This window comes from Pyrgilauda ruficollis, unplaced genomic scaffold (genome assembly GCF_017590135.1).
Source record: "Pyrgilauda ruficollis isolate IOZ18807 unplaced genomic scaffold, ASM1759013v1 scaffold161, whole genome shotgun sequence".
NCBI lineage: Eukaryota > Metazoa > Chordata > Aves > Passeriformes > Passeridae > Pyrgilauda > Pyrgilauda ruficollis.
In genome coordinates, this window is record NW_024514876.1 from 1,503,059 (window position 1) to 1,528,432 (window position 25,374).

The 25,374-nt window shown below is 50.0% G+C and overlaps 1 protein-coding gene across 2 annotated transcripts in view; it reads right to left on the reverse strand.

Moving 5' to 3' along the window:
* Nucleotides 1-2,392: 2,392 nt before the first annotated feature.
* The window catches only part of CDK12 (cyclin dependent kinase 12), a 28,006-nt gene continuing 5,024 nt past the window's right edge, over nt 2,393-25,374 (reverse strand). Inside the window, exons 2-14 of one of the 2 annotated variants that reach the window (XM_041462922.1) lie at nt 22,048-22,923; nt 18,586-18,762; nt 17,372-17,511; nt 16,367-16,537; nt 15,449-15,638; nt 15,013-15,069; nt 14,432-14,533; nt 13,143-13,220; nt 11,507-11,623; nt 10,801-10,932; nt 9,501-9,715; nt 6,472-6,915; nt 2,393-4,156 (exon numbers count right to left, since the gene is read on the reverse strand). In XM_041462922.1, the coding sequence (XP_041318856.1) occupies nt 3,474-4,156; nt 6,472-6,915; nt 9,501-9,715; nt 10,801-10,932; nt 11,507-11,623; nt 13,143-13,220; nt 14,432-14,533; nt 15,013-15,069; nt 15,449-15,638; nt 16,367-16,537; nt 17,372-17,511; nt 18,586-18,762; nt 22,048-22,923 (3,382 nt within the window). In that variant the 3' untranslated portion in view covers nt 2,393-3,473. Of the gene's footprint in view, nt 4,157-5,133; nt 5,707-6,471; nt 6,916-9,500; nt 9,716-10,800; nt 10,933-11,506; nt 11,624-13,142; nt 13,221-14,431; nt 14,534-15,012; nt 15,070-15,448; nt 15,639-16,366; nt 16,538-17,371; nt 17,512-18,585; nt 18,763-22,047; nt 22,924-25,374 lie in introns of those variants that run through there. The other variant, XM_041462923.1, reaches the window with a different exon arrangement.

Below are 25,374 nucleotides of genomic sequence, written 5' to 3' on the forward strand. Positions count from 1 at the left end.
GCGCTGGGGGCTCGCTCCTGCTTTCCCAGGCATCGGGAAGCGCCCGGCGCCACCCCCCCACCATCTGCACAGGGATATTATTTTAAGATGTGTCAGCGCAGGGATCGGAACCAGGCGAAAGGAGAGCGAGAAAAGCCGCGGTTGGAAGGGGAGACGGCGGCCGGGCTCGGCGGGGATTGAGCTGGGGACTCACAGCCCCTCCAGCTCCCTCTCATCATCTGTCCGAGCCTCAGCCGAGCAGGAAGGAGATTCCAGGAGCAGCTTCCATCCCAAATTCCTGCCCGACACACAAACCATCCTGAGTGCTTCAGCCATCCCAAATTCCTGCCCGGCACACAAACCATCCTGAGTGCTTCAGGAGCCACGGTGGGGTTGGGAGCAGCACAGGGAAATGGCACGGAGGGGTTGCTGTGGAGGAAGGGATGATACAGGCACAGCTCCTTCCTCCTGCCCTCATGGCTCAGGCTGGAGCAGAATCCATCCCCTCCAGGCACCCTGGGGTCCTCTCCAGCACCTGGGAGAGGGTTTTGGGCCGAATCTCAACCTCAATCCTTCCCACCAGCTCTGGGTTTCCTGTTCTCACCTTAACCAAACCATCCCCTGCTCCAGCTCAGGCATCTCCCACCAACACCCCTCTGAGCAGGGGGAAACCCAGGGCTAATGATGGCTCAGAGCTTAATTAGAGAGTGGAATTTGGGGGCTTGCAGAGGCTTGGCAATGCCAAATCCCACCCCTCTCACCAGGAGGGAATAAAAGGCTTTCCAAGGAAAACACAAGTTACCGTGTGATTCCAAAGACTATGGGGAAACAACGGAGCAAAAGGCAACCAAGATACAGTAACAGGAAATATTTAATTTTCCAATCTCCACTTCTCCATTTTTATAAACTGAAAAGAAAAAAATTTTAATATATTACAAAATATCTGTACAGAGACAAAGGTACAACCGAAAAAAGGCGCGCTCGGTCTCCAAAGGAAACTCAGGAGAGGTACAGTAAGAATCTGACCAGAGGCTTCTCTGCTGGGAACTGCTACAGTGGGAGAATTTGGGATTGAACCCAGAGCCAGGATGGGGGGAAGGAGGGGGGAGCTGCCCTCACCCCCTTGTCTGTAACTGCACCAGCTTAAATCCTCCCAAATGAACAAATCCCACCCAACACCGTGAATCCTTTTGTGTTCTTTGTGCAGAGCATTGGAAAAAAGGTAAAATTAAAAAAAAAAAAAAAAAAGGTGGGGGGGTATAAATGAAAAAGAGAAGCCAGGAGTGGCCCCACAGCCCCCCCAGGACCTGGCCAGGCTGGTTCCCCCCAGAGCCTGTGGGGTCCCCTGGCTCCAAGGATGGAAAGGCTCGTGCTGGGATCAGTTAGGAAAAGCCACTGGGAGTGGGTAAGGAGTCCCTCCCTGGACTGGCTGAGAGAAAGGAATGATGGAATCACCTTCCACAGGAGCCCCGAGGGCCCCTGGGGACAGCTGGCAGCTGCCAGGGAGCAGGGAACAGATGCCTGGAATGTCCATCCCTGGCTGGGGCTGGGAAGGGGACAGGAGCCCTCGCTGGCCCCAGCCCTGCTGCAGGAGATGGAGCTGGGCCAGCTGGGAAAGGCCACCCCAAACTGGGACTGGTGACCCCTAAACTGGGACCAACCACCCCAAACTGGGGCCCCAAAGTCAGGATGACACCAGCACGGGGAGCAGGAGGTCGAGGACGTTCCCGGCAGCTTTCCTGGGAATGTGCCAGTTTGGAGGGACAATAAATAGGCATCAGCTTCCTAAGAGGATTCAGCACAGGAATGAGACTTTTCCTTCCAAAGAGGATGGGATTGGGGAAGAAAAAACCAGCAGCAGCTCCATGGCAGCCTGGAGCTGGTGCCAGGAAAAGGGGAAATAGAGAAATTAAACCCCCCTAAAGCCCCTCGGTGGGTTCAGTGCACTCTGTGTCTCACAGAACTTCTCTTTTTTTCTCTCTGCACATCAGGCATGAACTAAGTTAAAAAAAAAAATCAAACCAACAACAAAAAAATCCCAAACCCTACAAATTTCCAGTGGGAATTCTGCAAACAGCATTGCTCCTCAGTGCTGGGAGCCACCGGTCCCTGCATATCACCAGCAAATAAAAATAAAAAATAAATCTATATCTTTAATTTCTCTCCCTTCCTTCCTCCCACGGCAAAGCTGGGTAAGGCAGGATCTCCTCAGTGGAGAAGCATCACCTATTCAGGTGCATTTATTTAAATTTATCTCTCTGTATAAAAAAGAAATTAAATCCTGTTAGTAGCAAGAATGTCTCTTGGCCCACCCCAAAATTCCCCTCCCCTTTAACACTCCAGAACTGTCGGCTCTAAAATTAAATGTTTTCCATAGGAAAGGCCTACTTAGAAAAAAAAAAAAAAGCTGATAAATAGGTACCTTTGTTTTATTCATCTCTTTTTAAGTCTCATTGAAATGAACAGCGCAAGGGTCTGTGGGAGGAGAAAATCCATCGTAAATACTTCCTTGACAACAACAAAAATAGAAATATGCTCATGGAAATGACACAGGAACACCTGGAAAACCTCAAAGGGCTGAGATGCGACCGACCTCGGCAAGATGGGCAGCACTGGCCCAGGATTCTGGGGACAAATCACTCCCATCTGGTGGCAAATTTCACCAGATGCTGGGATTTTTGTTTCCTTTTTTTAAATTCTTGAAGGGTTCTGAAAGTTACGAACGGCAGAAATCCCTGGTTTTCAGGGAGGTGTTCTCCTCGGCTCTTAAAAAAAAAAAAAATCAAAACAAAAGCCAAAAAAAGAAAAAAGACAATTCCCACTGCCAAGTTACAGCAGGAGGGATCCAACACCCAGAGACCCTTCCCAAAAATCAATGTACTAAGGCTGCTGTCACAGGGGACAGGACTGGCCCTGGAGCAGAGGGAAAACCGGATGCTTTATGGAAAGAAAGCAACATCAGATAAATCAAACACAACCAGTGTCACATCCCACTGCTGGGATAAACCATCCAGGTGCCTCTGCATTGATAAATTCCCCTTTTCATTTGTTCTTTTTTTTTTTTTTTTTTCTTAAGGAAATGGGGAAAACAAACAAAACAACAACAACAAAAATAAAACCGCTTTGGGAAGCAGCCTCCCCCCAGCCCTCCCTGACCCACCGGCAAACTCCAGTGCCCAGCTGGGGGAAACAGCATTTTTTAAATTCTTCCTTCCTTCCATTCCTACTTTTCCATCAATCCCCCCCTCTCCTGGCTCAGTTTGCTGCGGGGTTGGGATTATTTTTTGTCACTAACCAAGCAAGGGAGGCCAGTGGGGACCCTCTGGCAGCTCCCGAGCGAGGGAGGGATGCCCAGGGAGCTCTGCAGCAGCTGAAATGCGGACGAGACCTTGCTCTGGCCAAAAAAAAAATTTTAAAAAAATTAAAATTAAAAAAAAAAAAAATCAAGTCCTGTGGCTAAAGGAGGAGAGGCAAGGGGGGGAATCCCAGGAATATCAGTAGGGAACCCCCCGGCCCCGGCCCCCCCGTGGAGGCACTCGGCCAGGCCCTCGGAATGTCTTCCCATAGGAAGACGGCGCCTGGGTTGGGGCACCCCAGCTGTGACCTGTTCCTGCCCCACTGGAACCGGCTGTCCCCGGCCCCAAGTCGCTGTAACTCTGCATTTTGGCCTCTGGATGTACCAGCGCGTTGTTGTTGCTCCCCTCGGATTTGCTGAAGGATTGCCCGAGCGAGTGGATGCCGACGGGGACTCTGGCGAAGCGCAGGTCCTGGTCCCCAGGGAACTGCACCGAGCCCGTGCCCTGGTAGCTGCTGCTCTCCCCGAGGTGGCTCACGGAGCCCAAGAAGGTCCTGCTTTTCCCCAGGGGTTGGGCAGAAGGTTCTAGCAGAGTCTGGCCCGGATTGAGCTCCTCGGCAGCGAATCCGCCCTCGGAGCTGTCGGTGCTGTAAGTCCTGGCGGGCTGCGAGCGGCCGAACTCCGGGGCTGGCGGCTCCTGCGCGGCGTGGCCGAGCGGCTCCGGGTCGGGCTGGGAAAGGAGCTGGAGCAGCGCAGCCGTCACGGCCGGGTTCAACTCCTGGGCTGCTCCGGAGAGATCCCCTTCGGGCACGGGAGGAAGCGGCGGCGGTCCGGGGGGCTCGGGGGGTCTCTTCTCTGGTGGGACAATGCCAGGAGGACACGCTGTGGAAGGGTGACTTCTTTTAAAGACCGTTTCAAACAGAGACAAAGACATTTCTAAGCAAATCAAACCAATCCCTTGCCGAGGCCGCCCGCTCTGGGATGCTCTGGGAAGAGGCGGAGGGAGAGTTTGAACGCTGGGCTGGGAGATCAACGTTCATTAACAATGTTCATTAACGCTTTCGCCCCGGCCCCCGCGCACCCAACTCGCCGAAAACAGCTGTCCTAACACCTGGGCAGCCGTGCAGGGAATTCCCGCTGCCGGATCAAAGGCTAATTCCGAGCAGGAGGCAGATGTGGAGCCACACGCCAGCCCGCGCTCCCCCCGCTGCCCGAGGGACGCGGCACCGCCCGGCTCCAGGGGCGGCTCACGGAGCGTGGCCGGGATGTGCTGCCTTGGACAAACACAAAGCCGAGCTCAGCACACGGCTGCCAGCTCCTGAGTGTCCCCTCGGCACCCCGAGGGCAGGGGACACCCGTTACTGCCCCCTCCCACCCACCCACCCCAGCCCTGCTGCCCGACCTTGCCAACAGATTCCAAAACAAGCTCGCCCCCCGAATATTTGCAGACTGTCCTGAGCACGAGAAAAGCCTTCTGCTTCCTCCCCCCTGCCCCTTCACCCCTGATTTCATCCCAAATCGGGATTTGTTTCCCTCCTGGAAGAAGAAAGCTCCGTCACCCCCAGCCCCCCCTGCTCTGTCCCAGCACAAAGGGGCCGGGCTGGGAGGTGGGAAGGGAGCAGAGCACCGACCCTCCCCTGAGGCAGTGCCACGGCTGCAGGTGACACCACCACGGCAGGTGACACCAGGGCAGGGAGGGGACACGACCTGCTCCACTCCCAAAACCAGCCCTGCCTCCTCTGGAGCAACACACCTGAGCTGCCTCCTCTCCCTCGCCCACGGGGGAAGGAATTACTGGCGATGGCAGAGCCCACGGACACCTTGTTGGAATCAGATCCTCAAATCATTGGCAAAACTGGTTATTAAAAAGGTCAAACTTTATTGTGAAAACCAGTAGTCTTCCAGGACCACCCCTCCACCCGTATCCGTCAGTCCACTTTGAAAACTAGATTGTATTGAAATCCAGAAAAATAAAACAACGGGAAAAAAAAACAAAAAAACAACCCCAAAAACAATCTTCAGGTAAAATTTGTAAAGCCAAGCTGATCTGGGGGACAGCAAATCATTCCAAAGAATTATCAACAGAGAACAACGGCATCGAATTCCATCTGCTCTACAGTAACCTAGTTATCTTCCAGGACTAGGGCAACAACAACAACAAAAAAAAAAAAAAAAAAAAAAAAAAAGAAAAAAAAATAAAAAGGGAGGAGAAAAAAAAAAAAAAAAAAAAAAAAAAGGGAGGAAAAAAAAAAAAAAAAAAAAAAAAGCACGATCACAACTGGCTCGTGGTGGGCGGGTGTTGAAGGCACGAGAACACAGCACGTTCAGCTACATTGCAGGAGGTGGGATCGGGCCAAAACAGGCTCCCCGGAGAGTCTGAGACATACTCAGGAGGCGCTTCTACAATTTGGTGAGGTCGTCACAGGCTGTTGCTAATAAATTCAAAAAATCAACAGAAACAAAAAAAAAAAAGACATGGAGACATTTACACTCACCTTTGGAAAGGAAATCCGAGAGCTCACTGACACAAGCAGGGGGTTTTAAAGTCTCACTATAAGAAGCAGCAGTTTGGTTCAGCTTTAGGAGCTGCTGAGTTTCAGGGCTCAAAAATCAGCTCCAGGTAGAACCAGGCACTTGTGGATGCTCAGGTTTTCCCTACAACAGCTGCCACTATCCCTCCCTTCAGCACTCACCACTATTTCAGCTCTTTAAAATCATCTCTGCAGGTTTATTTATTTTATTTGTTTAAGAGGGTAGGGAGGGGATGGTGAAAAAGAGCTGGGAAAAAACACAGAGGTGCAGCAAAAAAGCTCCCTGGACGTGCAAACTGATTGCTGGGGGATTTGAGGAAGAACTGACCCTCCAAACTTCCCTTGCATTTTTGGGCAAACCCAAAACCTCCAATTACCTTCACTGGCCCACTCACGGTGGAGCACTCATGGATTCTGGGGTAATATTTGCCTTTTTGGGCTGTTTAGAGTTATTCAGCCTCCTGAGCAGTCCAGCACTTACCGCAGGGAGGGGTGTGAGGGTCTTTCCTCCTGATGTCCAACCACATCCTAGCCCCTTCCCTCCTCCCATCCACTCCCTTGCTGCCTCTCTCCCAACACTCCAAAGTCTCATTCCTGGCTGCAGCTCAACCAGCAGCACTCTCTGGGATGCTCTCACTGCTCACATCAGGTGTGTTCATCATTTACCTGTGCTCTCCTCGGGATGCCTCGTCGGGCTTTTCCTGGGCCCCCGCTGCTCGCTGCTCTTCTCCCCGTTGCTCTCCTCCAGGGTTATCCCAGGCTCCTGGCTCTTCATCAGCTGACTCAGCAGAACTGCCAGCACGTTCTGCATGTCTCCCTGAGCGCTGGCTGCCTCTGGAGTCTGCTGCTCCTCGGGCACCTCCGCAGGCGGCTCCTCTATGGCTTCCTCCGCCGCCGCTGCCGCCGGGGGCTCGCGGTGCTGCGCCGTGGCCTCGGTCAGGGCCGTGATGGACTGGTTGAGAGCCTCCAGCTGCTGCTGCATCTCGGGGTTGGAGTGGACATTGAGCAGCTGGGCCATCTGGGGCACGCTCAGGTCGGTCTGGCTCTGCAGCAGGTTCAGGAGCACGGCCAGCTCGCTCTGGTTCAGCTGCTGCGTGATGTCGCCCAGGCCTGCGGGACACACGGGGAGCACCAAGGGGGGGTGAGGGTTGGGATGCTGGTACTGCACGTGGTAATGAACAGCCCTTCCCCGTGTCCCACGGCCAGGAACAGCCCTTACCCATGTCCCACAGCAATGAACAGGCCTTCCCCACGTCCCACAGCCATGATCCACATCCCATAGCCAGGAACAACCCTTCCCCACATCCCAGAGCCATGATCGACATCCCACATCAATGAACAGCCCTTCTCCACACCCCACAGCCAGGAGCAGCCCTTACCCACATCCCACATCAATGAACAGCCCTCCTCCACACTCCACGGCCAGGAGCAGCCCTTACCACATCTCACAGCCAGGAACAACGCTTCCCCACATCCCAGAGCCATGATCCACATGCCACAGCAATGAACAGCCCTTCTCCACACCCCACGGCCAGGAGCAGCCCTTACCACATCTCACAGCCAGGAAGAGCCCTCCTCCACACCCCACAGCCAGGAACAGCCCTTACCCACATCTCACAGCCAGGAAGAGCCCTTCCCCACATCCCAGAGCCATGATCCACATCCCACAGCAATGAACAGCCCTTCCCCACATCCTACAGCCACGACCTGAATCCCACAACCAGGAACAGCCCTTACTCACATCCCAGAGCCAGGAACAGCCCTTACCCACATCTCACAGCCAGGAACACCTGTTCCCCACATCCCAGAGCCATGATCCTAATCCCACAGCCAGGAACACCCCTTCTCCACATCCTAGATGGATATCTGTCAGCAAGGAGCACCCCTTCCCCATATTCCACAGCCAGGAACACCTGCTCCCCACATCCCCCAGCAAGGAACACCCCTTCTGCATGTCCCACAATAAGGAACATCCTTTTTCCATGTCCCACAGTACTGAACACCCCTTTTCCATGTCCCACAGCAAGGGACATCCCTTCTCCACATCCCACAGCACTGAACATCCTGTCTTCACATCCTGCAGCACTGAACGCCCCTTTTCTACATCCCATAGCCAGGAATATTCCTTCTCCACATCCCACAGCCAAAATCCACATCCCACAGCACTGCAGACCCGTCCCCCACATCCCACAACACTTTAACAGCCTCTGTTTGTGTCCCCAGGCTGGGGGAAGGCAGGGATGCTCCGGGAGGATTTCGGGATGCGGTGCCGGCTCCGGTGGCACGGCAGCAGCACCCCGTGGTACTGCACACACACTGCACCCACAGAGCTGCTGCTGCACTGCCCCCAGCCCTCCCAAACCCACAGCACACCTGGCTCTGCTCACAATCAGCTCAGCCAAGCCTAACTGCCCCATTCCCGGCTTTGGGAAGTGGGGGCAGCCCAAGGATACCAAGCCATGGCAGGGGGGTGAGGGGGAATGGATGAGGATGGCAGTGCAAGCCCCGAGCCCCCAAGCAGGGCAATCACAGCTTGGCCCCCCCTGAGGACCCCACAGACCCAAATCACTCCCTCCTGCACTGGGAAGGATTCCCAGGATGGAGCTGAGCTGCTCTCTGGGATGCAGGAAGGGCGTGTCCCCTGACACAGCACAAAGAATTAGGTCAAGCAGAAGGCAATTCCTTGCTGGGAGCTGGCCTGGGATCACAGCACTCTGTCCTGACCTGCAAGGATCCAGGTTATCCTAAAATACATCCTGGGAGTGGCATCACCTCCCTTCACAGCCCAATGACAAGTGACAAGGGTGTCCCTTCACACTGACAGTGACGCTGGAACTTTTTGGGAATAAGGGTGCAAGGCTTTGGTTTCAGCAGCTTAAAATGGAGCTTCTCTTGCTGGTAGGCAATGGAGAACGGGACATTCTTTTCCCAGCTGTTTGTTAATCCAAGCACCACCTTTTGTCCATCTGCCATGTTTCACTGAACACATGGATTGTGCATTCCCTGGAGCAAGAACTGTCTTCCTCGTTACTTGTCAGCACAGCATTGGACACAAAGGAAGCCTTAGCCCATATCTGGGTTTTTGTAAGGTTTCTACAGAACAATCAGGGCAGCTTTGTGTAAATCCACATTCCTTCCCTCCAACTATTTTCTGGGCACAAGGGAGTTGGTCACTGCTTGGAACAGTGCACAAGTCCAGGTCCTGCCAGTCTGGATCACCTTTTCTGCAGCAAAGTGCAATAATGTTCATTTTTGCCCACCAGCCTGACACTTCCCACCCCTAATCTTCATACAATTTATCAACAAGATCAAACTTCAGCTCATTTGCACACCCCGGACGTGGCTCCACCTTCCAGCCTATGATTCCTATGATTTGTTTCTCCACTGGCTGAAGTGACTCAACGACTCCTTTCATCATTCAGCCTCTTTTAGAACTAATAACACAGCTCAGAACAAATTCACAGTCAGCTCATCAGTGACTTCTGAAGACCAGACAGAACCTTCTGCGTCTTCACAGCAGAGAGGAAAAAAAAAAAAAAGAATAAAAGAAATGAGGACAGGAAGAGCCTGGAATGCCCTTTCTGTAGAATTAGAGGTGAAAAAAGAACCAGACTGGCTTAAAATCAGACCCAAACCTCCCACACCCAGGGAGGGAACACACCAGGAGCCTCTTCCAGACCCAGGTGGGCACTGACCTACTGCATCTGCAGCACCAGGCTCTGCTTTGAGCTGGGCAGGCTGGGGGGGCACAGGACTGCTGTTGTTTTTCACAGTGTCTGTGCTTGTAACAGAGGTAGTTTCTTTCCGAGAAACTTTTGATACCGGAGGCTCCTCCACGGCCATCCCGCTCTGCCGCTGCCGCCGGCGCTTCTTGCTCCACAGCTCGTGGCAATCCTGCCAGTGGGGGAGGCTGCAAGAGAGTGAAAAACGTGGCAGGGAAACCAAGGGAATCCTCAAAACCCACAGGAAGCCCTTAGCACAGATGGTGTTGCCCCTGTGGCTGCCCTTGGATCGCTGGATGTGGCCAAGGGCAGCTTGGATGGGGTTGGAGCCACCCCGGGATGGTGGAAGGTGTCCCTGCCCATGGCAGGGGTGGCATTTAAGGTCCTTTTCCACCTAAACTATTGCAGGATGTAACTCTGTAGATCCATGTCATGTTGTTCCACTTTTACAGATGGAGAAATGGACTCAGGAAGGGTTTTTGGGAAGAAATTCCTCCCTGTGAAGGTGCTGAAGGCTGGAATGGATTTCCCAGAGAAGCTGGGAAGTGTCCAAGGCCAGGTTGGACCAACCTGGGATAGTGAAAGATGTCCCTGCCCATGACAGGGGTGGGACTGGATGAGTTTTAAGGTCCCTTCCAACCAAACCATCCTGGGATTCCATGATCCATGACTGCAGCCAGACTATCACAGGAAGGGACAGGTCCTAAAGCCAGTGTAAAAATAATTTACTTTGCACTGGGATCTGATCCCTGAATGGGCTGGGATCTCACTGCAGGCACACAAAACCAGTGGGTGCACCAAGCTCTGGGAGTCTGGGAGTGTCAGGAAAGGCCCTTACTTGAGAAACAGTGAAAGAAACAGGGATCTCCAGAGCTGTGGCTGCATTTTCACACAAACCAGTCACAGTTTTATCATCTGCTTGACTGGAGTGGGAGAAAACTGAGTGACACTGCTCAACTCTGGCAGTCAATTAACACACAGCCTTAATTAGGCCTGAGCAGTTCTCCATGGCAGAGACAGGGCTGTGCTACATCTACTCCTGCACATCTTCCAGCAGAGCTTTAGAGCATCTTACAAACATTAAACTGGGTTTTATAAACCCAGTCTGTCATCAGGCAGAAAACCAACAGCACAGGAAAAGCCATTTGCTCAACCACATGACCAAATACAAGGGCAGAGTCAAGAGAAGAACACAGAAATCATAATTTTGACTGGAACGAACACCATGTCTCCATCCCAAAGCTCACAGAGGGGGATGGCAACTGGGACTTACTCTGGAGGTGCCATTTTGCTGAGGTCAACGTCCTTCAGGAAGTCACTGTGCAGGGCCTGCTCTGCTGTGCAGCGTTTGCCAGGGTCCAATGTCAGCATGTGGTCCAGCAGGTCCAGGGCAGACGAGGGAATGCTGTGGGGAGAGTGGGAAACATGGATGAGCTCATGGAAAACGTGTGGAAAAGCTCAGTGGCAGGAGGACACCTCAGGCCTAAGGGGAATCCACACAGCCAGAGCTCAGGGGCAGGGCAGGCACCAGGTGTGGGGAGTGGCTGGAGCTGTGCCTGGGAGGTTCAGGCTGGGTTTTGGGAAAGGTTTTTTCCTCCCAGAGGGTGCTCAGGCACTGGAACAGCTCCCCAGCGGATGGGCACAGCCCTGAGGCTGCCAGAGCTCCAGGAGTGTTTGGACAACTCTCAGGGACAGGGGGGGATTTTTGGGGTGTCTGTGCAGGGCCAGGAGCTGCAGTGGATGATCCCTGTGGGTCCCCTCCAGCTGATGATATTCCATGACATTTCCACTCTGTATTTTGCCATTTGTGAGAAGCACCTCTGCCACAATTCCCATAAAATTATCCCACAGCCAGACCCCCTGAAGAACGTCCCCCCGAAGATGCCACACTTCCAGGAGAGCAGTCCCCAGCCGCAGGGAACCTCTCTGGAGGTGGGTGAGGTGTTGGGAGAGGGCACAGGGAGCCCAGCCCGACTCACAAGGAGAACTCCTCGCGCAGGCGCCGCCGGTATTGCTTCTTGGGCTTCATAGTGTTGAAGTAGGGCAGCTTGATGACATCTGGCCACACAGCTGGGCAGGGGCTCCCACAGAGCCGGCTGGGGAGCAGGGAAGCACAGTCAGCCAGGGAACTCACAGAATTCACAGAATCATTGGGTTGGAAGATCTTCAAGACCTTCAAGATCATCGAGTCAAACCCAGCCCCGAAATCTCAACCAAACCCTGGCACCCAGTGCCAATCCAGCCTTGGTTAAACACCTCCAGGGCTGTGCCCACCTCCCTGGCAGCACATTCCAGTGCCCAGTCCCTCTTTCTGGGAAGGATTTTTTCCTGATGTCCAGCCTAAACTGCCCCTGGTACAGCTGGAGGCTGTGTCCTCTTGTCCTGGTGTCACTGGTGGCCATTCCTTGTAGGAATGGTGTGAGCACAAAGAACAGAACAGAACCCCCAGGATGGAAGAGATCTCCAAGATCATCAAGTCCAACCCAGCCTCAACACCTCAACTGAACCCTGGCACCCAGTGCCACATCCAGGCTTTGTTAAACACACCCAGGGATGGTGACTCCACCACCTCCCTGGGCAGAACATTCCAGAGCTTTATCACCTTTCTGTAAAAAACTTTTTCTTGATATCCAACCTAAATTTCCCTTGGTGCAGCTTAAGGCTGTGTCCTCTGGTTCTGTCAGTGCTGCTTGGAGAGAGAGCCCAACCCCAGCTGAGCACAGGCACCTTTCAGGGGGGTGTAGAGAGTGATGAGGGCACCCCTGAGTCTCCTTTTCTCCAGGCTGAGCACCCCCAGCTCCCTCAGCTGCTCCTCACAGGGTTTGTGCTCCAGACCCCTCCCCAGCCTCCTTGCCTCCTCTGGACACGCTCCAGCCCTGCCATGTCCCTCCTAAACTGGGGGGCCAGAACCAGACACAGCACTCAAGGTTCAGCCAGGAGGAGCAGAGCCACCAACCTCAGGGAAAACACCTTTCTAAACGTGCTGCAGGAAGAACCCAGGGCTGGGCACAGCTCAGATGAGGTGTTGAAAAAGGAGGTGTCAGGAAGAGGAAAATGTTGAGGTTGAGTTTATAAATCATTCAAAACAATGACATTTTATTTTTCTTACTACAAAGTTTAAAATCTTAATGTTTCTTACTTAACCTTCCCAAACTCACTAAATTTTAGTATTTTTATAATAAGGGTGGTGAGGCTCTGGCAGAGATTGTCCAGAGAAGCTGTGGACTTGATACCCCTGGAGGTGTCCAAGGCCAGGCTGGACAGGGCTTGGAGCACCCTGGGACAGGGGAAGGTGTCCCTGCCATGGCAGGGGTGGCACTGGATGGGATTTAAGGTCCCTTCCACCCCAAATCATTCCAGGATTAAAACTTTCAGTGTGAGAAGTAATTCAGGTTGGTCATTTTTGGACTCAGCAAACAGCAAGGTCTACTGAGGCCACATAAATCAGCAACCACACACCTGGTGTAGGTGTGGACACCTGATTATTCCCATCTGCATTCCTGGCCCTGTTTTCCAGGCAGGTTAGAGAACAAGGGCTCCTCTAACTCACTGCCTGTGTGCACGAGCAGCTCCTGCAGCACCTCCCTTCACAGACATGCATGTGCAAAGCTTTACCTGATTAATTCAAGCTGAGCCAGTTCCAGATTGGCTTGAAAAATAGGCTTCTTTGTAAACAGTTCCCCGAGGATACAGCTGGAAGGAGGAAAAGCAAGAGGTCACGACAGCAAACCCTGGGGATGAGCGTCTCAACACGGCCGCGTTTGTGCTTTGCCTGAGGAGAGTGATTTGCATCAGGGCTTGTAGTGACAAAGTGACCTGTGTGTACAGAGTCCCCAGCCCTGGGCTCCTGGGAATCACCTCCTGCAAGTGGCTGCTGCGTGCTGGAAGCCCCTGACAGGTTAACTCTTTGCAGGGAAAGGAGGATGTGTCAACGTGACAAGAGAAAAGAGCCCAGAGCTCTCATTTCCTCCAGGTTCAGCTTTTGTTTGGGTTTTCCACTTCCCTCTGCTGGCCCAAGCTGTCTGTGGCTGTCAGGGCAAGCAGAGGAGATGGATTTGTGCACACAGAGCTCTTGTACAGCTGGGAGGGAAAGAGAGGACAGAGGGAGCACCTCTTACTCCTGCAGCCCCCAACAGCTCTCCTTCAGCCACCAGGAATCAGTGCCAGAAGTAGCTGGGGAAATGCAGGCACCTGGCTGGAATGGGAACTGAGCAGCAAATGGACCTCACAGTCAGTAATTATAATTAATTATTAGTTTGCCCAACCTGTCTTTGTATTATAAAACCCTGCTGAAGTTTAGCTAGGACATCCCAGTGGGAAGTGCACACTGTGGGGAATCCAGTCTTGGTTCTACTGCTGAATCCTCCAGTCTCTGCTTCTGAATTATTTGGAAAAATGTTCCACCTTTGTGGCTGAACTGCCCAGACTCCTGTTCCCCAGGCTTTCTGTACCACTGAAACTTCCTAAAATCTGAAATACCTACTTAAAAATGTTTTAGCTGAAAAAAAAAAAATTAGTGGCAAACTGCAACTTAAAGAGTTTAAAAGAAAAATTCTCTAAAAAACACACTGAAGGAGTGAGCAGCACAGGGCAAATGTCACAGCTCTGTCACCCCTCTTGGTCTCAAGGGTATATCAATATCAGGTTGGTATGCATTTTAAATAGTGAATTTTTTTTTACCCTTTCTCATTTCAAACCCAAGGAAAATCTCATTCTAGGAGTTTTTACTAAGTGATTTTAATGAGGGGGCACACCCCTGTCCCTCACAGCACTGTGAAATATTCCTGCCTCATCCTGCATGGCTGGGAGAGATCCAGCTGTGGGAATTGGCACAAATCAAGGAGCAGCTGCCATGGGAGTGCTCAGGAGCTGGCAGCAGAGGCAGGGAGGGCAGCAGCACTCACCCACAGCTCCACACGTCGATGGCAGGGGTGTAACGCTCCTCCCCGAGCAGCAGTTCTGGGGGTCGGTACCACAACGTGATCACTTTGTTGGTGTAGGGACGGCTGCAAAGCAAAAAAAAACCCAAATAAAAACTCATCCCAAGAGCCACAAAACCCTGAAAATTGCTTGGTTTTGCTTCCCAGCTGCACTTACACCTGTTGGTGGCAGCAGGGGGGTTTCAAGTGTTTGCACTTCTGAGTTAAAAACAGCTGAGCATGGATTTTACAGGAATCAGGAATTGCTGTAGATACCCAAGGCTGAAAATCCCTGACCTTCAGCAGGCTGCCATCACTGAATGGTGACTGAGCTTGGAGCAAAACTCACTCCAGGGAAGGTCAAAGCAAGCAGAGAAGAAGTTTTGGGTCCTTCTGAGCTGCTCTTCTAATTAAAAGTTATTAAAACCAGCCAGGAGTGTATCTGTCCAACAGCTGAAGCTGGATGATAGCACTGAAAATGATTTAACTTCCAAGTGAGGGATTGTGTGGATAACTAAGGAGAAAGAAGCTCATCCCACCCAGATAAATCCCTTCCCCTTCCTCACCTCTCCTCCGAGCTGTAGAGTCGGGCGAGCCCAAAATCTGCAAGTTTGATCTGCCCACTGAAAGACAAAAACACAGCCCCTGGTTTAAATCACACTTCAAACACAGAATTATGGAATGTACTGAGCTGTCAGGGACCCATCAGAACCCAACTCCTACTTAAACCCCAGTTAAAGGGTGAAGAAACTCCTCCAAGCAGCAGAAAAGCCTCACAAAGCCACATTTGCAGGAATTACTGCTGGATATGCCAGGCTTAATTCTCCACTTCTGACTGAACGCTTCAAAGAAACACAAAGTTAAAAAAAAACCCCACCAATAATTCAGTGTCATCTGTATCACAAACCCTTCCCAGCAGGCCAATGTCCCACAGAATTTTTTTAGGTGGATATTGAGATATTTGGTTGTAATTTTGGACAAGATTCTTGTGCAGCTGGTTACCTGTTGTTCAGTAAGATGTTGGAGCACTTGATGTCTCGATGAAGGAAATTCTTTTTGTGACAGTAATCCAGACCCTCCATTAACTGTTTCATGAAAGACTTGATATGGTCCTCTGAGAAATGTACCAAGCCAGATTCTAGCAGCCCCATTAGGTCATGGTCCATGTACTCAAACACAAGGTAAAAGGCACCTGGGATAATAAACAGAAAAATGGTTGAAAACAAAAGGAGAGACACAAAAAAGAGGATGAATGAAAGGAGATTAAATTGTTGAAAGAGTCTTTGTTGTGCATAATTCTGCTGGAGTTGTCCTTTTTTTTACAGTCCTGTACTGCTTTGGGCTTACTGGGTGTCCTTTCCCTTCAAGGGGTAAAAAAGCCCCAAAACAACAAAGTAGCTCCACCAAGCTGAGATCTGAAATTAAATAACACTCAAACTAAATTCCTCTGAAGTTCTGGCCCATTTACCTTCATGCTTTGGTTATTTTCTTATAAGAGTTTGTTGAAGGATTACTGCCATGCATGGTTTGAACTTGTGTTTGGGCTGTTCCCTTCTCTCTCCTGGAAGAGCAGGTCCCAAACAAGAGCCAGTGGGATGCTAAAACTCTTTATCCACAGTGGCTGAGGACAAAGAACTTTTCACACTACTAGTACGTTTGTTGCCACTAATCAGTGTTAAAAGTGACCCTGAAAAGGCTTTTTTTTTTTAAAGACTGCTCTCCTGTGACTCTGCAGGAATGCAACCATCCTTTGATCAACTCACTCCAACTGGAACCTGGTCCTTTGAGGTGAGGCCAGCACCAGATCCAACCGTAGGAGGACACAAAGAAACAAACCCACCCCAGAGCCGAATTAACACTAAACCAAGGGGCTACAACACATCTGTGGTGAACAGAAACCACCCCTGCAGCCAACAGTACCTTTGTCCTTCTTGAAATCCAGTGCATCTTGTTTGTCCGTGACGATCTCCTTCATGTTGACCACGCTGCGGTGGATGAGCTGCCGCAGGATTTTGATCTCGCGGATGGCTGTGATGGGGAACCCTTCCTTCTCATTGTCCAGGCGCACCTTCTTCAGAGCCACCAGCTCACCTGCAGGGCACAGGGGTCACAGCCTGCTCACCTGCACCCCCAGGGGAGTTGGGAGCAGCCCCAAGCAGGGAAAATGCCCACTAAGGGATCTCCCTGCTCATTTTAGTTCAATCGCTCTGCTAGGAGCTCTCACCTGACACCTGTGCTCTTCCTAACCTGCTCTGTGAGAAATGGATTTATAGAGGCCTCATAAATAACACTAGATACTTTGGAGAAGTTGAACTGTCAAAGATGCATTGTCATAAGAACCACAAAGAGTAATTTTAGATGATTTGCTTTAAGGTATTTGCAGCATGGTGTGGCAAAAGCTGATAAACCAAGAAACAGTTATACTATATTGCAATTAAGAAATAGTTTGCCTCTGATTTTAATGGTGTGAATTATAACATCTGTATTATCTCACCCTTCTCATGAGATTGAAAATAGAATAAAAGATTTTAAAACCCCTCTCAGTTGCCCAATCTCTGGGTCAGAAAAGGGCTTAATCCAACACACTACAAAGGGGGAACAGAAGTTTACCCTGGAATTTCCCAAGCTGTGCTGCAATAAAATCTGACAATCTAAAAAGCAGGGGTTCAGCTAGCACCTGTGGCCACCACAATCTTCTGCCCAGGCATCAATCCACACCCCAGGGCACAGGATCTCACCAGCAGAGCAGGAACCTGGGCACTAAACTCAAGATTCCAGAGCTGCTGCTCTCCTGCCCCTTTGGGAAAACACCCGACGGAAGTGCTGGAGTCACTTCTGGCCCTGCAGGTGTTCATCACTGTGGAGCAGCATTGGCAGGGAGCTGAGCACACCCAGAGAGTGGGATGTACCTGGAGCCATGCTCACCTGTGTCCTTGTCCTTGGCTTTGTAGACCTGCCCGTACGTCCCTTCTCCGATGATGCCGATGATGTCGAACTTGTCCACGCAGCGCTTGCCCCAGTCACTCTCTGTCTGCCTCCTCTCCCCGTAGCGAGGACAACAGATTCTGCAGGAAGGAACAGCTCTGTCAGACACCTGAGGGCTCCAGCTCAGTGCCATCCCACAAAAAAACCCCACCTGCTTGACGGGGTTAATCCCTAAAACATCCTGGGTTAATCCATAAAACATCCTGGGATAATCCCTGAACACCTGGGCTGGTCACCAGGGGGAGGAAGCAAAGCAGAGCTTCCAGAGCTGCCCAAGCAGAGAAAAGACCAAGAATAAACACCAAGAACACAGCAAGGCTCAGGCATGTTGGCAGCACACTTCCAGAATGTTCATTTTCATGTATTTTTGTGTATAATCCCAACTACTCCCAATACAAAAATATTATCCTGGATGGCATTATCACACTGCAACAGGGCAAAAATGAATGTCTGGGGTATTTTGCAGAATGCTGGATGTTTGATTTTTTTTTTTTTTTAATTGAAAACACTCTGTACAAAACGTCAGGGGATTTTGCTCCCTCAATAACTGCTTAAATTTGTGATCAGGGGAAGTTCTCTATGCCTAGAATGTGGAATTGTGGAATCTCAGAATGGTTTGGGTTGGAAGGGACACAAAATATGATCCAGTCATGGGCAGGGACACCTTTCACTATCCCAGGCTGCTCCAAGCACTGTCCAGCCTGGCCTTGGACACTTCCAGGGATCCAGGAGCAGCCACAGCTGCTCTGGGCACCCTGTGCCAGTGAAGAATCCAAATCTCCAATTTGGAACAATCAACTTTTGAAAGCAACAGGAGTTTTATACAGAGATGCTCATCCAGAGGTTTCTCCTGGCTAAATCAAAGAGAAAAGAGCTTTTGGGGTAGATGTGGCTGAAGATTGGACATGACACACTCCAGCAACTTCTGCCATTAATTCTCAAATAAATGGGGCAAGTTGCCTTTAGCTGAGGGTCCAAATGTGAAACAACCCATAGGAAACAGCCATTATACTGAATAATACAGAAATAAGAACTTGTTTTCTCCCCCATCTCACTTCCCTCAATAAAAACCTCTCAAACCAGTCGGGAGACTTGAGCATTAAAGATGTAAAAAAAAAAAAAAAAAAATTAAGAAAATAAGAAGTCAGCCTTACTTTGGTCTCTTTTTGAAGGGTTGCTGAGGTGGTGTGGCTGCCTTTGGTTCTGGGGAGTCAGGAGGAGATGGGTCCCCCCCAGGGAGCTCTGGGGGGAGCGGGAGGTCCGTGAGTAAGTGTCGTGGTCTCTGCTCTCTGTCTTTCTTCACAGGTTTTGGAGGAAGAATCTCTTTTGGACTAAACTCCGAAAAGTTAATACAACACAAAAGTCAGACTCAACAGCCAGTTAAACAAACAAAAAAAATAAACTACTGCAGGATTACAGCTCTGGTTGACAATGTTTAAGTGTCAAAATCAGCACGTCAAAATGTAAAATAAACCAGCTTAGATTTACAATGCTCATACACCAGGAGAGGAAAGTGTCAGAGTGGAACACATCACGGAATGAACACACAGGTCTGCACTAGAACTTGCTCAATTTGCACAAATCAGTAGCAATAATTCAGAGTTTCCTGTGAGGCAGCTCAGGGGATCAGCCAGCACCCACTTTCTGACCTTTACTTCCTCTATTTACTCCATTTATCACCATGAAATTAAGTGCTTGACTTGGTGAGGACCACTATAAATACAGAGCCAGAGCTAAACCTTCCTCCACAAGAAACTTTTAACCTTTCAGCAAGGACTGAAATGTGGCTTTAACTCCCAAATGCTGCTGAGGAACCAGAAGTTGATTTCTTAAATCAAATGACCAATTATCAGGAGTTTGGTTTAGGCTGGCAGGAGCAAAACCTACTTTCTCTTTTATGTATTCAGTGAGGAGAATTCCTAGGTTTGAGTAGTCACAAATTCTCCATGCAAATCTCTGGTTCACCAGGAAAAGGAAAAAAATTCAGAGATTCAAACAGCCTTCCCAGGTCTGTTTTTAGGGCAGGGAGTAGATTTGGTGTTTGAACCACCAGGTCTAACATTTTAGAATAAATGAACTGATGGAAGTAGGTCGTTTTGCCAATTATTTTATTAGACACTGCCTAATAATCTGCACGACAATCTCTTGTGAAATCTACTTAAGGAAGGAGGAAGATAAAAAGCCACCAGAAATGGGAGAGGTGGATGGGCTGAAACTCCCCCCCATTGACAGCAAAATGCTTCAAAGCAGAATAATCATGTTCAAATATCCACAGAGCATCACAAGGAATTGTTAAGGCTGGAAAAGATCAAGTCTAGCCATGAACACTGTCACAGTCACCACTAAACCACAAAAAGACTCAGCCTTTGTCCAAAATAAAAACAACTTCTTTGTAAGACCATGGTGGGAAGGGTGAAGGTGTGTCTGGAGAGTGAACCTGCAATACCCAGGTTCCAAATTACCAATTAGCAGTTCTCAATCACCAAAAATTCCCATTTTCTCGCCTTTTATCTGCTCAGTTCCTCTATTTGCATATCAGCACTTGGTTCCTCTAAGCTCAGTTCCCCCAGGACACCTGGGCTGGTCACCAGGGGGAGGAAGCCAAACAGAGCCTCCAGAGCTGCCCAAGCAGACAAAAGACCAAGAATAAACACCAAGAACACAACAAAAGCTCCTTGGAGCTCATTTGCTTTTCTCCTCTGAACCAGGAGGAATGGCACCCCAAAACCAGCAGGAATTTCAGCAGCCAGGTGAGTGCTGTGTCACCAGGAAGCTGCACAAGCTCTGCACCAAACCAGGATTAAATTTGTACCAATTCCTCCTAAACAGCTTTTCCTCCTCTCCTGGTGAACCACCCAAGCCTAAAAATGGTGGTGTTAATTCTTGAGAGATTAAAGAGTCTCTACTTGAACAAATTCTGTCCTTGGGCACTTCAAAACCCAATTTCCAACCCTGTATTTGCCACGGGCTTGGGGCTGGAACATTCCCCGGGCTCAGCAAGGACAAAAGTCCAGCTCAAAGAGTTTTGCTCATAAAAATGAAGGCCACTGGTGAAGGGTGAGATTCTGCACTGTCAGGGCCACATGGAACTGCCACCAGACTCAGCAAAACAAGTGGGATTTCCCATCCTTTTATTGGGAAAAAGTCACACAGAGGCATTTACTGAGCCCCAGCATCACCCCAGCCCTGAGGTCAGGGATAAAACACTTTTACAGAGCTAAGCCACACCTGGGTGGTAAAAAAAAAAAAACAAAACAGAGCTCTAGGTGTGAGTGGTTGAAAAAATAAAATAGAAATTTGTAGGACAACTTCTGGAGTTGGAAAGAAGGGAACACTGCAGCAGGATTTGCTTTGGGAAAATCAGCAGGCAGCTCAAAGCTCCTGCTCAGAACAGACATTTAAAACCAGTAATATTTACTGAACAACATCACACAGGGAGGGCAACAAACACACACCAGCCTCACTTTTAGGCTGGAGGCAGTGAGAACATTTCCCTGCTTGCCATCAATACCAGAATCATCCATGAGAATAAATTCAATTATTCAGAATATGTAACACTTCACCACAGGGTGATTTTATTGAGTCAGGACTGTGGGATACCACACTGGTCACTGAAAATTTGCTTTACTCCCCAGTCCCAGCACATCTTTAGGGATGACTGGGAGGATAGAGGAGGTTTTAGAACTACAGGATAAGCAAATCAAATTAAAGAAAAATATCACTGATGACCTTAAGTTAATGGCACTGCAACATACTAACAGCTAGAAAAGGAGAGAAAAAACAACTGTTTTGGGTTTTTTTTTCTTCTCCACTTCATTCTGGATATTCTGTTCCTTGCTTCCCACCAAAAGAAACCCCATGAGTGGGGTTTTCCGAGAAATTCATCACAGAACACAAAACACAAACACCCCCAGCCCAGGCAGAGCTGCAATCACAGGACAGACCCAAGTCTGCATGTTTTGATCAGAAATGATCAGGAAATAAAGTTGAAGCAGGTGCAGTTTCACTAATTTTTAAACTTTTTCAAACAAACAATACCTACTTCTCAAGCAATGAATTGCTTGCATCAATTACTCAAGAATTAAGACAATACTCAAGTTAAACCAATGCTGGTTTTACACATGGGCATGGCCTGTGTGGCTGGTGAATCAGGAACAGAAAAAGTTCTGGTTTGGGTACTTGTTAAGAATTTTTTAGTTTTTTCCTGTTATTTGAGTAAAAGTTTCTAAAACAAACAAACAAAAAAGTAATTTTAAAGTAAGTGTGCAAACAGCTCCAACACAAAGAGAGGCAAACCCCCAGATCCATGTTCCATACCTGTAACAAACAGGAGCAAGGAGTGATGTGAAACCTTTACCAAGCAGCACTAAAGCAGCAGCCAAACCTCTTGTTTCCCACAGAGATAAGAGACAACAACCTGCATGAGACCATAAAACTCTCCACACAAACCTGGCAGGGCCAGCACCTGGAACAGCCCTGGGATAACTCCTTTAAACCAACACCACAGTTGTACTCTGCAGCATAACCTCATAACTGTAAAACCAACCCAAAAAAAAACCCTCTTTATTCAAGGCTTTGCTCTTAAATGCAAAGGGAATGCTCTGGTGTGACCTTACCTATCCAAGTCATCTTCCCCAACTAAAATAGGGGGGAGCGGAAGCGGAGGCAAGGTGGAAGTTTTCAGGTGTGGGATAGCAGCCGTCACAGACACTTGGGTTTTTGTAGCCACCTGGACAGAGGACTGGGAGTTCACCTGAGAGGATAAAGTAGACGTCCTTGGGTGGGAAGAAGATGGCAAAGACGTTGGGGCTGAAGGAGGAACCTGAACAGGAGTCACTGGGGCTGGAGGCAAAGGTGGGACAGCGGGTGACGGAGGCAGCGGCGGCAGCGGCGGCGTGGGAGGCGGAGGGGTGGTGGTGGGCAGAGGTGGAGGAGGGGATTTGATGGCGGGGAGGGGGGGTGGAATCTCCTTCTCTGCTGTGTCTGTCTCCTTTGGAGATACCAGGTCCTCTACCACTGCTACAGGCTTCGAGTCTTTTGTTCCCGTGGGTTTGGAATCCCTAAGTGGAACAGGGTGTTTCCTCTCCGAGTTCTCCTCTGCCTTGGATTTCGTTGTCTCCGCAGGAGCTTTAGACTCTGCGTTGGTGTACAGTAAATTAACCGAGTCCGTGTCCGAAGCTTTCTCAGATTTAACAGTTTTGGTGACTTTTTTAGACTCTGTCCCAGCCTCCTTCAGCTCAGCCAAGCTGTTCTCCTTCCTAGCCAGGAAAACAGGGGAGCCTTTCGCCTCCTTCCCGTCCACCTTGGCTGCAGCGGCCGCCGCGGCCGCTCTCTCCTTCTTCTTCCTGAGCTCTGCTCCCAGGCTGGAGTTCAGTGGGAGCCTGCTTGGGGAGATGCTGGAATGGCGACTGCGAGAGCCAGACCTCTGCTTTTTGCTGTGAGATGAGTGCCTTGAGTAGCCAGGGCTGCGGCTCCGGGACTTGACGGATTTCCTGCGGAGAGAAATGAAACGGAGCTTCTCTCACCCTCTGAGCTGCTCACCAACAGCTGAGTGCGTTATTGGTCAGCTCAGAGAGGCCACAACACCTGTCAGGAGAGGCTGGAGCTACTGAAAGGAGTTTCTGAGTCAATCAGGAGCAGTTTTATATCATCCACCAGTTTTATATCATCTACCATCATCACCCACCTTTCCTGTGCCAGACCCGCCAGCACACCGGGAAGAGAAGGGAAGGATCAAGGCTGGACAAGCCCCAAGGGAAAGAGGAGATCACAGCTCACACACCCAACAGGAGGCTCCAGTCAAGAGGATGAGCTGGCAGTTTAGGAATATTTCACAGGAATTATGTGCAGCTTTAAAGGAAAGCTGGATAAAACAGGAATGCTGCCTCAGGAAATCAGGCGCTTCAAGCTGCTTTCACCCCCCTGGTTCTTTTACTGCTATCAGAACTCAAATTTGCATGGTGTGATTTGGAAGAAAGAAAAATAAAAGCCAGGAATTTAAAATCTATTGGTCAAGGTCCTCCTGTACAAAAATGGGCTCTCAGGTGTGTGTGCAGAAATAATCACAGAAAATCTGGGCTGGGAGAGAAGCAAGGCAGGAAACACCTCACACCATCAGGGCTCTCCCCACATGAACCTGCTCAGGAGAGAGGGGAAACTGATGGGAAACCAGATAAACACTAAAATGGAAGTGGAAACTGGTCCTTCCAGTGCTTGTATCACATTCCTGATAAGCCAGCAGTGTTTCCTCCACTCCAGGAGGAACAAGGATTGGGCAGGGTGAGGCAGGAGGCTTTAATGGTGTGGTGGGCTCTGATGCCAACAGGACAGCCAAAAATTCTGAGTTCAAACACTGTAACATACACTCCACTCAGGACACATCTAATTTGGAAAACACAGAATTCCCTCAAAACAGTCCCACAGCAGTTATTGAACACATTTAACAGCAGCAGTTCAAACACAGGTGACACCGAGTCCCTTGTAATCATACTCACAACATAATTAACAACACCAATTAGTATTATCCCAAGACAATCAACATTTGGAAAATAAACTGCAGAAGTGAGACAACAGAAAGTTCCTGTCCCAACACCAGCAGCACCTTGCAGGAGGGGCAGCTGTGAGTGTGGGAGGTGAAGGGTCTCCCCATGGGAGACTCCAAGGATCAGAATTCCTCACTCCCACTTGGAAGTACCAGCCCAAGGCTCGTGCTGACAGTGGTCAAGGAACAGCAGGGCTGTAGGTAAGTCCTCACCTTTACACTTGCAAAATAAATATACAACCAGAAGGAGGAAAAAGCAGGGTCTGCAGTCACACAGCTGTTTCCCTCCTCACACACTGTCTGCCATGGGAATGCTGCCTCAGGATCACCTTTCTCCAAGGGTTCTGCTCAGTGAGCTGACAGCCTGAGCAGTTTGTCTGACACCACGAGCAGTTACCTTTTCAGCAGCTCCAAGACATTTGCAGGTTATGGAAAACATTCCTAATGAATCCTGTAGGATGTCACTGACTGCAACCACAAAGTTTTGGGGTTAACATTCCCTACTGCAATTCACCCAGGATGGATTGCTCAAGATGCTGCAGTGCCCCTTCTCCAGCTCCCTGTCTTCCATCCTGCCCCATGAGAACCCCCAAGAGTTACTCCATTTCATGGAATCATGGAAGGGTTTGGGTTGGAAGAGACCTGAAAGCTCATCCAGTGCCAGCCCTGTCATGGAAGAGACACTTCCACTGTCCCAGGGTGCTCCAAGCCCTGTCCAGCCTGGCCTTGGACATTGCCAGGGATCCAGGGGCAGCCACAGCTGCTCTGGGAATCGGTGCCTGCCCACCCTCACCAGACTTTAATCCAGCTGGATGCAGAGCAATCAAACCAGATCAAAGTAAACTTCTCCAAAAGTCCAATTTTACCTTATTTAATGGTGCTAATTTAGAAACAGCCACCAGGGACACCTGCCTGGACCAGGGCAGGGGAGGGTGGGGATGTCTGGAGTGCTCAGACCCTCCCACAGGGGTTGCTGCACCACAGAACCAGCACTTCCCAGGGCTGGAATGACTCCCTGATCTTCCAGCAGCAAATATCCACAGTCCTCTGCCCCACCAGGAATAAATCCACCAGGAATTATTCCAGGAATAAATCCACCCATTTCCTCCCAGTCCTCTTCACTCCACAGGCACCCCTCACACCCTTTTTCTCTTCACTAACAGTAATTCCCTACAGTTCCCACACAAATAACTGCTGTTTCCAAGCCTGTTTTCCAGGCTGGTGTTCACAGCTGTTTTGTGAGACCTGAAAAAGGCTCCACATCCAGCTTCTCCCAGCTTCACCAAAACCACCTCACCTCCCATCCTCAGAGCATCAACAGCCCCCAAAAACACCAACCCAGCACTTGCTGAGGGGCTTTTTATCACTGCATATCCCAAATAAAACAGGCAATTAAGTGCAG